Source organism: Zerene cesonia, chromosome 19 (assembly GCF_012273895.1).
Source record: "Zerene cesonia ecotype Mississippi chromosome 19, Zerene_cesonia_1.1, whole genome shotgun sequence".
NCBI lineage: Eukaryota > Metazoa > Arthropoda > Insecta > Lepidoptera > Pieridae > Zerene > Zerene cesonia.
Genome location: NC_052120.1, coordinates 7,108,045 through 7,123,017, shown reverse-complemented (window position 1 = coordinate 7,123,017; position 14,973 = coordinate 7,108,045). Strand labels below are relative to the sequence as shown.

Here is a 14,973-nt window from a genome sequence, read left to right as displayed (position 1 = left end):
AGTCTCTATATATTTACATCATGACCTTACCTATCGTAGCAAAATATCGTAGAATATATATGAACGTAAAACATAATATTATGTATGACAAAGTAAACGCAGCGCCAAGGTGACTTTGTGGCGCCTTTTAAATACGGACGTGCATCGAAATTTCTTACTGTGGCCCGCGCTTTATAATTAGTCGGTACCTACGGATGTTGTCGAGGACTCGACAGTCACTATGTCAATACACGTATTGAATTATCATACTGTCTGCGAGCCCACATACAAGCCGTTGGAATAAACATCGTGTGCTCAGTTCAAACACAGACCCATTAATCTAAAGGTTCGAGACTCTGTACGTGGGTGTTGCTTGCATTGTCCGCATTGCATCATTTACCGATCACGACGCCATTTAATTACCGTAGATTTATAAAATCAACATTCGTTATACCGACCAAACTCAAATGTAAATGTATTGTAATAAGATTGTTATCGTTTACACTAACAGATTGTATTGATACAATACTAAAATGAATTTGTGAACAAGGTCAAAAAATAATCCGCATCGAACATTAATCTGTGTCGGCTTTGCATATCGTATTTTTCTGAATGATAGATTGAATATCAAATTGTTCAGATAAGTCAACAGCGTTAAGTCATGAACACAACGAAGTAAATGGGAAGTAAAACAATATTATATGATGTGATCTAGTCTTTACAATGCATTGTGGAGCGCGAAGTAAACAATGAAGACCTTGGCCTCGGCCGCACAATGGGCCCCACTAAATTCGATTACTTAACACGCGCCGCTTATTTTGTTCACGGTTTTTAATATAAAAAAACTGCGCCACTTATTTCCCTATAGATTATGATGCGGATATCATTCATAAAGTATTGTGAAGCAAATTAATTTTTGACGGCTAAAAGTTTCGAGTACCTACCAACCGTATACAAATATTTCATTAATAAAATATTATTTGCAATGCAGTTCTAATACATAACACGGTTTTATTGCAGTCTCTTAGTGTGATAAATCACTTAACTCTGCTGTTCAGATTAAATTACATTTAACGCGTGACCCATTTACTTGTAAAAATAATGCGAGTACATAATTTATTTGTATAAACACACTTTTCAGAGTAATGTAATATGAAACTAAATGAAATATTTAACTTCTCATATAACCGACGTTTGTTAAATTCCTAGTAACCGTTCGAAACATCAACATTAACAAGATTTACATAATAAATTCTTGTAGCAAACAATGCCCGGAAATTATAAGACAACTGATATGAAACATTATTATATTATGATTGGCTGGCAAAATTTGGGTTAGGTCCTACTTACTATGCTCGAGCATTTCTAAAAAATCTAAAATAACCCCTCATTAGAATTCTATTGAGTATCGTCTAGGGAACAAAGGAGCCGAAGATTCGCTCGGATTATATCAATACCCTCATTAACGATTCGAGACGAAATGTTTCTTTGAGGTACGTTACGTGTAGTGAACAAAGGAAATTTTCCGTTAAACATAAAGTAACAATACTATTCGCGTGACAAAAACTCACAAATCTTGCATGTTTCATCGCAAGCGTTACGCATTTTTCGTATAAGAACTAATTGGAAAATAGGTCGAGATGGTCGCGCCCGAAACAAACGGGTAATAAAAATAATTAGGCAATTAGTCGAATAGTGCGGAGGCGTGCCTTCGATCCACGTTCATTGTATGTAAAAAAGAGATAAGAGCTCAATTGAGCGTAACAAAACAACTTATAAATATCCAGATTCGTTTAGATTGATGCATGTAACAATAATTTGCATATCACTACGTGAAAGCATCTTATCACGAATCCCTTTAATCAATCTTCTGCAAGCTCAGATAAAATGAAATTATTGTAAAGATAGTAAATTAAAAAGTGCGTTTAAAATTACACAGAAATGGTATTAAACAGGGTAAAGTTCATGTTAAAGGGTATTGATACTGTTACATTATATTAATAATGGGGATAACAACCTTTAACTTTAGCAAATTTTTGACAATGTAATTTTCAGGTCCTCTTGTTTTCCAGATTTCTGATGAGATATTTAACACTGGCGAAGTCGACGCAAGCCGCCACACACTGAATATAATGAAAAATTTATCCAAATGACAATTTATCTATACTAATAACTTATTATTATGAAACAAAATACTTTCATTATACAAATTTATAATAATGTTACTTTTTCTTTCGAAACTAGAATAAAAATAGTTAATATATCAAAGATATATGGTACTTAACAGTCCCAATGTGACAAAATAGAACGACAACGTTCTAATATCCCATAAATAAAACTGATACATAATAAAAGGTAGAAGCTCCGAGCCATTAAGTGTTTTTAAAATAAATTTAATACTTCACGACTTCTATTTTTATGATCAGAAACGTAGTTTATTTGTTATGAATTGAGATATGTTGAAAGAAATAAATACAGCATTGGTGTTTTAATACACGTTCATTGATTCATTTAAGGTGTATTTTATCTTAATTTATATGAATTAATATTCGTCGCTATAACTTGTGTACCTAAACAGATTATGATTGAACTTTACACGGAAAATATTCTGATGAAGGATACACAATTAATCGTCTTATTTAATTAAATATACATAGTAGATATAACGTAATTACTTAAACATTTATTCATTCGTGGCAAAGGTACTTACAAGTAAATAAACTGAAACGGCATCGAAGATACAAATGTCAGAGTATTTTTAATTATAAATGCCAGATGGTTGATATCAAAAATAAATACGGAAAATGTTTCGAGCGCTACTTGACGACGATATAAAGAAATTTATTCTTAGGTTCTTGCCAGTGCAAATAACGTGCATGTTATTTTTAAATTGGCAACTTTAAAAACAATCGCTGTGTTTATTGTAAATGAAGCAAATAAAGTATTTCTGTTTGAGTTTATATTGTGAAGTTAAATAGATAGAATCGGTATAAAGAGAACTGAAAATTGGTATTGTAAATAATTTATTTTTATAATCAATTCTATAATACCTTTCTTAATAATTATCAGTAGCAAACATAGCAGTTCATGCATAGCATTTAAAATAAAATATAACATCCTCACGAAAACTTAAGTTTATCGCATATACGTGGGAACCCTAAAATTGTATAAAGTAGAGCGTGAAAGAGCGGGCATGCAGCCAATGAGTTTTCGCACGTAAAGTAATAAATTTTCATTAATTAACTTTTTATTTGCTGTTAAAACGTTTCCTTTAATGAAGCTGTGAGAGAAAACATTTTAATATAACGTTACGCATATTTTATGCTGATGTATGAATTTATTTGTACGCTCGCTTTGTTCAATACAAGTATTTAATCGTAAACAGCACATATCTACATGTATGGTCAAAAATAACCAAACGATTCGGCTCAAAGGCGATCGCTGTCAAAACAATGTTTTCGCACAAACAATACCGCCGAGCTCAAAGTGACAGAACACTCTAGAAAATCTAATATTATCTTAGCCTGACCAAATAGCATGCAATACTATTCCTTGAAGCAATACAATACATTTTGCGAAATATTCATGTTAAATTGTATGAAGCGATTATTTTACGGATTATTTGGTTTCGTTTGTTTTAATACGAATACAAAATAAGAAATTGTACATATAGATTATAGAATGTACAAACAAAAAACAACACTTTTTTATGTAAATATTATATTGTAAGTATACAGAAATGACACCCCATGATAGTTGTCGACAGGAAATATGTCGTAAATAAAGTCATATGGCAAAGGATCACAAGTAGGTAGGTACACGACGTCTTAATTAAACTATAAATCACTGTCTACATTTACTAAACAAAAAGGCAACATTTTATTGCTATTTAAGAGGCACAACAGTAATTACACATTAATGAGTCGCAAGCGCAGACATCCTTCAATTACATTCAGACCTTATAATTCACCGAATTTGTCTCTTTTAACTTTGTTTTTTTTTGAGATTTTTTTATGTAGGATAATTCTGATGACTAGAAGTGAAGCAAACTCAGTACTCTCTCATTGTCGGCCTCACGTGAACAACGTAGCTATCGTAAATATGTTAGTTTCCTATATTTTAAAATGAAATATGTATTGGCAACTAAATTATTCAATTCTTGCTAAATAACGATTAAAACAATGGTACCTACAGCCTTAAATTGTTATTAATTAACAATGTTTTTAAAGTATTTATTATCTATAAATAACATAAATACCAGATACATTAATTTGCAATTGAAATAAACTACGCAGTTAAGAATAACCCTTATACCGTTGCATGAATCACTTGGGAATCGAAAATCAATTCTTAAGAGTAGTACGTTAAGATATAAATACACTCGTAACACTCGTTTCATCTATTTACGTTATAGATTGCTATAATTTATTTAGCTATCACGTTGTTTCTTGACCAAGGACAACGATTCTGTTATTAACACACGCAATACAATAGCGTTCGAACTATCTTCTACTTACTTCTAAATATATATATACAATTATAAGCGAAATTACTAGAAAAACATAGAAAATTAATTAGATTATAATGTCTCTTGCGTCCTTTGTTATATAAAACAGAAAAACAGACTCGGAAAGCGTGCAAGTGCAAGGCAATTAATAAAAAAAAAAAAAATTCAAGATACTTATATCTTATTGTTTATATAATCATAATATTGTAATTGCTGTGTTAGCAGCGCGATTAATACATATTTACGTGTTTATTTATAAGACAAGTAAGTCATTCTTGATAATTTAGCATAAACACGTCAGTCATGCCTTCAATAATAACTATTAGCACACTATTAGGTGCAACTAAAGTGTATATCAACAAACCATTGTAAAAACATGAATGAGATATGAAGTGTTTGTTTTGTATAAACATAATTATATAAATAGACATGTAAGATAAAAATTATGTGAACAAAACGTGCATATAAGTATATACTGCACAATTTAAGTGCAATTTTTACTGCTGCAAATTGTTTACAGCCATGAAGTGTGACAGCGGCAACGTGACCTCAATTGTTTCATAAACAAGTGCATAGAAATACGACGCAATACGCCAACTAAGTATGTGTTGAGGATGGTTAGTTATTTATGTAAGGGCGGTTGCAGTTTATAGCCGGGCAACATAGTAATGAAAACTGCGCAAATGCACGCTTTAAAAATAACACTAGTTACATAAGCGGTCGTGTAGATAAGAATGTTGTTCCGTTCAAAAGGCAGATAATTGCGTGAGGAACTCAATTATGATTACAATGTACTGTGTACTTAAATTGCTAATAAATGTTAAACATTCATCCATGCATTTTTAATATTCACTATATACAGGCATTATACTGCTGACAAACTAAACGACCACTTATGCTATGTTATATTTCAAACACATTGTTTTGATACAAGAATGCAACATTTGATATCAAGCTGACAAGTCAACGCAACCATAAATCTACTATCTAATCTAAACGTCATTCTCAGACTATTGCGGCAGATATATTTCGAGATTTACAAGCACCAGAGCCCTCTGCTAACATGTAATGGAATTGAACATTCCCAAACATAGAACACGATTGAAAAACTAGCAAATTAAACTCAAAGTAACTACACTATACCAGAATGGTTCATTGATTTAAATGGCAAACTGAGATTCCCAGCAGGGAGAGATGTCTGATAAATTAAGTATCTAAATGTCAGTCGATTTTGTGACTAATTATGGAGCTGTTATCTTTCTGAATACATGAATATTTAACTGCAAATAGACATTTGCCAGTCCAGCGCGAATTTTGTTTTGCTTTTAGTTGCAGTCGTATGATACAAATAATATTTAAATCGATATTGATTTTCATGACTTATTATCGTCGCTTAACATTTAAGATAATGAAGCCAAGATAGGTGTGAATTCATTGTGCGACTAAATATTATTAAGATTTAATTTGGGATACATATTTTCGATTGAATTTATATTTGCTCTATCGTAAATAACTGCAATATTGAAACTGTTTAATTTTTGCGTGAAGCGGCACATAACTTTATTTTAATACCGCACTAAAGCAGTATTTTAAAATTCCTTATTGGTTATTACAAGGGCACATACATTTGAATGTTAAAACCAAAGGTTATTTACATGCGTAATTTGTACTTCATGCGGATACTCGAGAGAATTGCAAGCAATAAAGAGTTGGAGGAACAAGATGATAACTACATAGGCGTAATTCTTTTATTGACGCGTCAATTTGTCGAGTAAATTTATGTGCTGCATCCTCAAGGGCGTAATAAATATCGAATGCAATGTATTTTCATTAAAGACAATTATTTTGTTACAGATGAAAGTACATTTTGATTGGATAATTTTATGCTGGCCAACAACCTGAAATGAAGCTGTAAGTTATAGCATTTTACACTTGTAAAATACTTGATTTTAACACTCTGAGATGGATATTTTTAGGCGTTTCTGAAGCAGAACTAAAGTGTCATTTAGAGAACGGAATCGAGTGTTATTTTAGTCCGGTATATAGCTTCGTTTACAAATTTAATTGCATTGACGATCGCCCGCTGCGCGCCGCAAATAGCACGGCTTCGTCCGTGAACCTATCCGAACTTTCTCCATGGAAACTGAACTATTTTGAATTCTAGTAGGATTAAACGATACTTTATGACCTAACATAGAAGTTATTTGAAGGAACATTAAACTCTTTCCATATTTTCACTTTTGTAAATATTCCGCACATGACAGTGACAATTTTTTTTAAAGCACTGTTCGTTTTATTATACTTATATAAATACAATTGCTAAAAAAAAATACACCTTTGGTAGGTAATTGGAAGACAGCTTAATCTAAAAACTTTAAACATAACAATCTACAATGTTAAGTTAATTGAACGTGTTTTCAAACTATAAACTGGTTATAATCTCGATTAATAGACATGAAAGTTGAATCAAAAATTTTGACACATGTATAATAAATTACTGGTCAATTGCGTCTGAAGCACAGAAGTTTCAAGTCATTTTGTAAATTAATGGCCGAATTATGCATAGCTCGCTCTACACTGTCGTTACTTTGCCGACAGTCTGAATTATACCAGCTGGGTACAATAGCCCATACACCGACATATTGTGAACATACATATACAAAATGGAATGTTATTTCTGTATTTATTCGTACATTGAAGTTAATATTTTATCAATAAATACCTAAACGACATACTCAATTTCAAATACTTATAATTAACAACAGTAGGCTTGCAAAAAGACTTGCCATTTGTCAAGTATAATTGTGTTTTAAATTTAAATGTATATTTCTAAGTAACTATAAAAAGGGTTTTTTTAGGAAAATAAATTTAAACGAAACAATGACAAATGCAATAAATCGAAATATAAACTCGGTGCGATACAAAACATCCAACAAGCTCAACATCGGTATCGTTCTGCGATCCAGCGAGACCAGTTTCCCAGTTAGATTTCACATTTCAGATTCGCTTGTTCCACACTAATGTTACAATAAATTTTGTGTCCGTAATTGTCAAGTGAGCCTGAATTGAAGGGGAGACCGCTTTGTTGCATTATACTAGCCATATAGGTGTGTGCCCACACGAACCCAGCACAATGCATACAATACACGCGTAAATACATCTTTTCACGGCATCGCTATGCATAATCGCATGCATTTGCAAGTCAATTGCAGTGTCGTACTTTTTAAGCTTTACAAATGTAAAAATTGCATTGTTTTCAAACGGCGTCTGATCGCATATCCGACTATTATCGACCAAAAACTGAGTACAAGGTCGACAACGTGACGAGCCATTTGAACGCATGTTCTGAAAGAGATGCATATAGAAGGGAATCGGTAGAATGTATTCGGCTGCAATTTATGCAGGCATGCGCCGTTGCGTCGATCACGCCCTAAAAACGACGTTAACGAGGCTCGCCGCCCTCTTCCAGTGCAGACATGGGAACGGAAACCATCGCCTTGTCCGGCTTTACGTCTCAAACACTTAAAATCGTAAAGCGAAAGTTAAATTAGCTTATGGGAATGTTAATTTTGCCTTCCGTTCTGACCAGCTTTTTATTACTTTACAAGCATTTCCACAATTATAGTGTCTGCTACACTGTAATTGTGGATTATAATCGGGAGCTTTCCTTTCTCAAAATAGTGGTATTATACTTAATTTTAATTCATTTTCCGTAAATTTTCCATCAGTTTAAAGCTCGATGAGCTAACGGGAATAGATTTCGCAATCGACTTTGCGGTTTTTATTTCATTCAGCATTTGATCTCGTATTAAAAATACTTAAGAGTATCTTAATACCCTTTTGCGGCCTCCCCTCGTATCGGCCTACGTTTCACGCGCCACTGACATATGACTCACAGCCGTCGCGCCTTAGCATTCACTTATATATTTTTTTATTTGTTATGCACTCGATTTTAAAAGGTGATATTTATAATAATTCGAATTTATTTTTCTTTATAAAGAGCATTTATCAAACGTTTGTTCTATATTTGAATTCCATGAACGAGATATAAAATTGTCTGCCTAATGTTATGAAAAAATATACAGCGAAAGCAAGAACAAAAAAAACAACTTTTATCTATATGCGGATGGAAAATCGTACATTTCAATTTACCTGACAGCGAATTACGATGCTTCAGCGCTACGTAATATTTTGTTAGGTGGGCTCGTCCCAAGGTTACAAGAAACGTGATCAGACTATTTTTTTGTACCACAATCATTTCGCGATCCAAATAAACAGCGTCGTATAAAAACTGAATCGTGTCAGAAGATTCTTCGAAGCATGCTGCACTGTTTTCGAGTTTAGTGCCGTTTATATTATATATCCGACGCAAAAGGCCATGAAGCAGATATTATTTTCCAAACTAAAATGCGACACACCCACGTATGTCACACGTTATTTATTGGTACGAACGGGTTTGACAACGTCGTTATAGATACAATAACAGGGTGTGATTTAGAAAAAGTTAATTTTTCTACTATTTCTGAATTCGAATTAATGTCAGTTGTCATAAAATATAATTAACCGATATGTAGCAATATCTAATTGTATGAATAAAAATCGTAGTAAATTGATATAACAGGCGGTTTGAGAAATACTCAAGAATGTCCATTAGGGAACTATATGAATGGTCCATTAATTCTTTTTTTTATTATACGGTTTAAATTACGTTGCAGTCTATTTTAATTGAATAAATTAACTGAGTCTGATTTTTGCTAATCAAATTGTATTTAATTTGGTCCGGCATGCATTCAGTATGGGTAAGTATAACCTCTAACCTGGATATATATACAAATATTCATGTATGGTTGTCTAATGTGTTATTCAAGTATACAGTGAGTCACGCATAAATACCTATATATATATAGGTATATACTCATACCTATTTACAAATCAAATCACGAACTGTAATATAAATACCTACCTCACATTAAATGCTCAAATGTTTACATTTCGATAAGACAACTGAACTTTCTAGATTATTCAAGATTTGCAATAATAACTTGAGAAGTAATTATAATTATGTAACATACAAAGAAAATAATTATTACCAATACCCTAAAATAATAAATTTTAAATTGGATGGAGGTATAAGAACGTGTTTTTTTTTATATTTACAACTTCCTCAGTGTCAGTTCTATGTTTAACTTTGTCATAAAGCAAGTTCGTCATGATTATACATATTTATGATTTAGCATTCTAACTAAATGATAAATCTCAGTGATCACCAAGAGGTCACCGTGACAAGAGACACCTACCTTATGTTTTTCTCAGAACAAGAGTGCATATATTTTGATGTTAAAAACAAATAGATATTACTTTCTTCGTCATTTGGCGAAATACACCTTTATTACGTAACACTTATACTAACAAACGTATAATTAAACACGTAATATCCTTATATGGTTTAATAGATACAATAAGCAACAGCCATACACGTTGTCTCGCATACAAAGTATCTCATTAGTTACATTTGGTTGGAGGTATGTGTGTCGGGTACATTCAGACTCCGACTCCATACGAATATTTATGTCACTTTAATTTTAATCGAAAACCAATAAATCAGTAGAAGGAATCTATTGTTGGAATTTAAGTTCATTAGCTGCGTTGTAAAACAATAAATTAGAACGTTCCGTTCGAAAATCTAAGATTTTTATTCAAATTTAAATTATGTGAGATCGTAAATTTACAAAAAACGATTCGTTCTTATCTATTTTTTATACAATTTTATAAACGTTCGTGGTAAATTGAAGATAAAACTCAACTCGCGAAAGAATTCACAAACGTAAACTTTTAACGAACATCAATTGTCATATTCTGAGGGTCAAATTAACATCATTTATCCTGAGCCATATATGAATCTCGAGGTTTACATCTGTATAGGTCAAAGTAAACGAAAAAACAAGATCGACGTCATAAGGTCCTCGCCCACGTTGTATTAATCACACCTATAAGGCGCTTCAATCATAGGTTTCATAAAATATTTTCCATATTGTTATTAATTATTCGATTTGTTGCTTTTCTAGTTTTTACTGTCTACATTTAAATAATCAAGTCATCCCAGTTTTAACGTACTAAAGGTAGAAGAACTTATTAAACATTATGTTGTTATACTTTTATTTATTATGTTATTATTGCAATAAATATAAATTACAGAACCCATCTCAAGCCGCGTACTATATTCGTAAGTATTTTGTACAATCGTGCGTAGAAAACGCATTCAAGTCATGATTATCAGCTTCCAAGGAACCGGTTCTTAACAGTCTTGTTTACGTTGGCCTGCCCAACCCGATTGCGGGATCATTTTTTATACCTTTTTTAATACAACATACTTGAGATAAACATTGGACCTTTTTTAATCGCGATGACAGTGTTATTTGGCGTGCTTAAATGGCACAAGAAAAAGCATTGATTAAAGCGGAGATTTTGAAGATTTTCGCGTTATTTTTAATTAATAATTGCTATTAAAATAACACTATATAGTACAAAACAATGTCGCGTCTGTCCCTTTGTGAGCTGTGGTCATTAAAGTACGTAACGGAATCCTTAAGAGGAAGATTTATTTTATGTATACATGCATAATATACAACGGTTTATATAGAAATATATCCATATTGAGCCAGGGCAAATCGATCGATCAAACGATTTATCCTGCACACTTACATTTATAAAGAAATCATTAATTTAAAAAACATTTAAATAATATCCTCTAAAACTGAACAAAATATGCTGATAACTTTAAGTGCATCGATCGTGAAAGAACAATGATAGCGTAATGACTGTTTTTTACGAAGAAACCGCACCAATTTGGACACGGGGCAGCTGGTGCAATTTAGGGAAAGCATTTTTGTAACTGTGTACGGGAAGCGGAAACCATGTGCACCGAAGCGCATTTAATGTATGGGGCGGGCGAAATTGCATTTTTAAGGTTATACCTACCATTCGTACGGTGTTGCCATCCGCATAATTTATCAGAAAAAGCAGTCAAAATGCAAGTGAACTTGTTATATTGTTATCGTAATATCTAGATTCATTTAAACGTCTGAAAATTTACTTTTAGATATTTATGAAAAACTCCTTTAGAGATCAGGCTTATTACATTGCTAAATATATTATAATGGTTTATAATAAGCAGTAATAATATTATAATAGTATTTTGTCGATTAAGCTCTCGAGCTCAAAGTTTATCTTAATTAAAACATTGCAAATATTTAATGAATTTATTTATGGAGTAGATTACGAGATTACAACAATTATTAATACCGACCAATATTCGATTTAAAAAGAAAATAAAAAAGATCTTGATATGACGTATGTTTTGCGCTCGCGTGTAAACCTGTTCTTATTCCCTACTATAATCTGGTTCATACCAGATTCTTTTTTCTATTTTCTTCATGGAGTACATGGACAAATTTATAGTTGCACTTAATTTTTTGCTCATTTTATTACGCCAGAAATAAAATGATATTAGATAATAATAATTTAGCACGGCAATTACAAATTTTACCTCTTAACACTACCCTGCTAGTTTTCATAGCTACGTTCGAAAACTCCATATGTATACGAATAATTTTTTATTTCTAAATTTAGATATTATACCCACATTAGATATTCACACATTAGATTTCAGTAAATAATAATTTATTGCCGCATTTAGTAATTGCATTACAAGGCACTAGTATATTCATGATTTTTGCATTTATATGGAAATTTGAAACCTAACTTCCATTTTTATCTCAGAATAAATCAAGTAGGGACACTATCTAGTCGATGTTTATACTTAAGTGGACGAGAAACCAGACTATAACCTGCATAGTATATTTATTTATTGGAAATGTAGGCCCTAATTGGATTAAATTGGTATCAATAACGTATTAAAATAAGCATGTAATACGTGTAGGGATATACCTATGTTTGTTGTGCTCGAGATACATACAGTTTATATTACAATCTAGATAAATTACAAACTAATACCTACGGCGCAGTTTACTAAACAGTTATGCCTACGGTAATAACTACAACTTATGGTATAGACAAGTAATAATCTAGTGTATCTATGTTATTTTGGATTTAATACATTTAAAGTTATATATTTTATTAACTATGCATTAAATATTTAAATAATTTTAATTTTTTAATTTTTTTTTAAATTGATGCTTTCTACTTAAATATAATAACTTTGTAAGTGTTGTAGGATCCATTAACTATATATTTCATTTTTAACTGCTTTTTATCTGGAATTTCTACGGACTTTTCTCGCCAAAATTGTGTGACTTTACACGCCAAAACATAGTTGTGTTTTATAAGTAGGTAATCTATTACATGTGTGTTTCTCTAATTATGTACACATTACATGAATGCGAAATGTATTCAATATTTTTTTGACGTTGCATGTTCGCAACGAGTTACGCATTTTGCATTATAATGAAGATTAACATGTAATTTCATACGTTTGTAGTTATAACTTCTATACATAATGGTTGGGAGAAAGGGCAATTGACCGGTTTCAAAGTTCAAACACCAGGTAACCAGCTTCTGTGATAATATACAACCAGTTCGCGCCAATAACAGAACTGCTATCTTATAAACAACGGACAAGAAATGCATTCAAATTGCCTACATTAACAGACCATGTCAAGCACATACAAATATCTTTATTACTTGACGTGGGCGTACATTTAATGCAATTGCAATATTGCTATCTAAGATCGAAGCACCTATTACCATCATAGACCTCTGATATCTGCCTGTTTTAATAAAATCTGCTGTTTTATTTAAGAAACAAGTGACGATGCTACTTAAAACATCGTGATTTCTAAGCTTTTACACGATTACAATGCCTAAGTATTATTAATTACTTGTTTACTAACAGGTGTTCTATTGTAAATGTGTTAAATTCACTCATATTAATTGTGCATTTAAGCAGTAATTGTAGTCGGAAACAATACGCAATGGGTAAAACAAAAGCATGATATAGCACTCACCTGACCCTGTCGGATACTATTTCAGGTTTAGAATTTCTCTTTGCGGGAGTCATAGGGTTTGGCGGAGCGTGGGTAGGGCTGGTAGATGGCTCCGAAGGTGCGGAAGGCGGAGAGCATGACCCTGAACTCGACAGGCTGAAAGCTCTTGATCGCACGTCAATAGCAGCCGGCGTGCGGCTAGATCTAGCTCGTCGACGTTTCTTTTTCTCTTCTTCTGCTCGTATAGCCGCACCTGGCGGTGACCAGTCTAGATCTTTCTTCAGATGTCCACGTCCACAACGGCAACCGCAAGCTTTGAACGCCAAATCGTAGCCTTTCTTCGTCCATAGATTCTGATGCCGCTGCCGCTCGGACCATGATCGCGCTCGGCCACATGACTTCAGATACGCAAGAACTCCTCCTTCCCATTGCTCGAAGCATTCTCTGTGCATATGCCGGCCGGCGGTGCACGTGTCATTGTTGCAAAGCACGCGGACAGCGTCTTCGATGCGGACGGGCTCCCGGGGGCGAAGGCATTCGCCAGGCACGCAGCACCCATGAGTGTCCTCTGATTCCCGTTCGCCGGTTGCGCCTTGCCGTCGCGGAGCCATGCTGCACCACGATCGACTCGCCAACGAAATCGAACGTGCTGCGGAGTAGTAGAGCGCGTCACGCGAAACACATGCTTGCCGGAGCGCGCGCGGCCGACTAATAACCGCGAGTGAACGAAAGCGAAATTTCAAGAGCGCAGCGCGTCGCCGCGCCGCCGCCGCACCACCCGCTGCAAGCGGGGCTGACCTTGCGGCGTGCGAGGGGGCGCGGGGGTGCAGCGAGGGGCGGGGCGATGCCGACGCGAGACGACCCGGGTGGGGAGAAAGTGCCTAGCAAATTTTCACTTTCGCGCGGTAGCGGACGCGGCAGCGGCAGCGGTCGATTTTGACTGCACCCAGGGCCCAGCACCCATGCATTGATGTTTACAGTCGGTGGGTGGAAGATAAACTCTGCTGCTACTTGGTAGTTGCGGTCCAGACAATTAAGTAACACAAAACCGGTGAAATACTAATTATAGCGTTTAATTTTCTCTTCCAGTGTCATGGAATGACTATTATTCAAATAAAACTCTAAAATAATTAACATGCTTACAAAACAATAGCTTAATAAATAATAATTCATTTTTCTTTTGTGTGGGTTGCGTTAAACATACAAATATATTAACGTATGCCAATTTTGATGCATACTGTTATTATTACATACCCTTATAAGGTATAAAACAAATTTAATTTTTAAATAACGTTAACCAATAAATTATTGATAGATAATGTGATATTGTATTGCAAACTTGAAGAATCTATAACACTTCAAGCACTTATCTATACTTCTATGCGTAGGTAAATAATGGAAAAGATTATTTTAACAACTAAACGAGTATTCTACTAAGCCTTTATTTGTACAAGTGAACAATGAACAAATATTGTTTTAGTTATA

General features: G+C 33.6%; 1 protein-coding gene across 1 annotated transcript in view; it reads right to left on the bottom strand.

The window, feature by feature from the left end:
* Positions 1-14,234, bottom strand: part of LOC119834546 (headcase protein) — a 45,967-nt gene extending 31,733 nt beyond the window's left edge. The window contains exon 1 of the mRNA XM_038358937.1: positions 13,510-14,234. Within this exon, the coding sequence (XP_038214865.1) occupies positions 13,510-14,099 (590 nt within the window). The 5' untranslated portion in view covers positions 14,100-14,234. The remainder of the gene's footprint in view (positions 1-13,509) is intronic.
* Between the last annotated feature and the right edge of the window lie 739 nt (positions 14,235-14,973).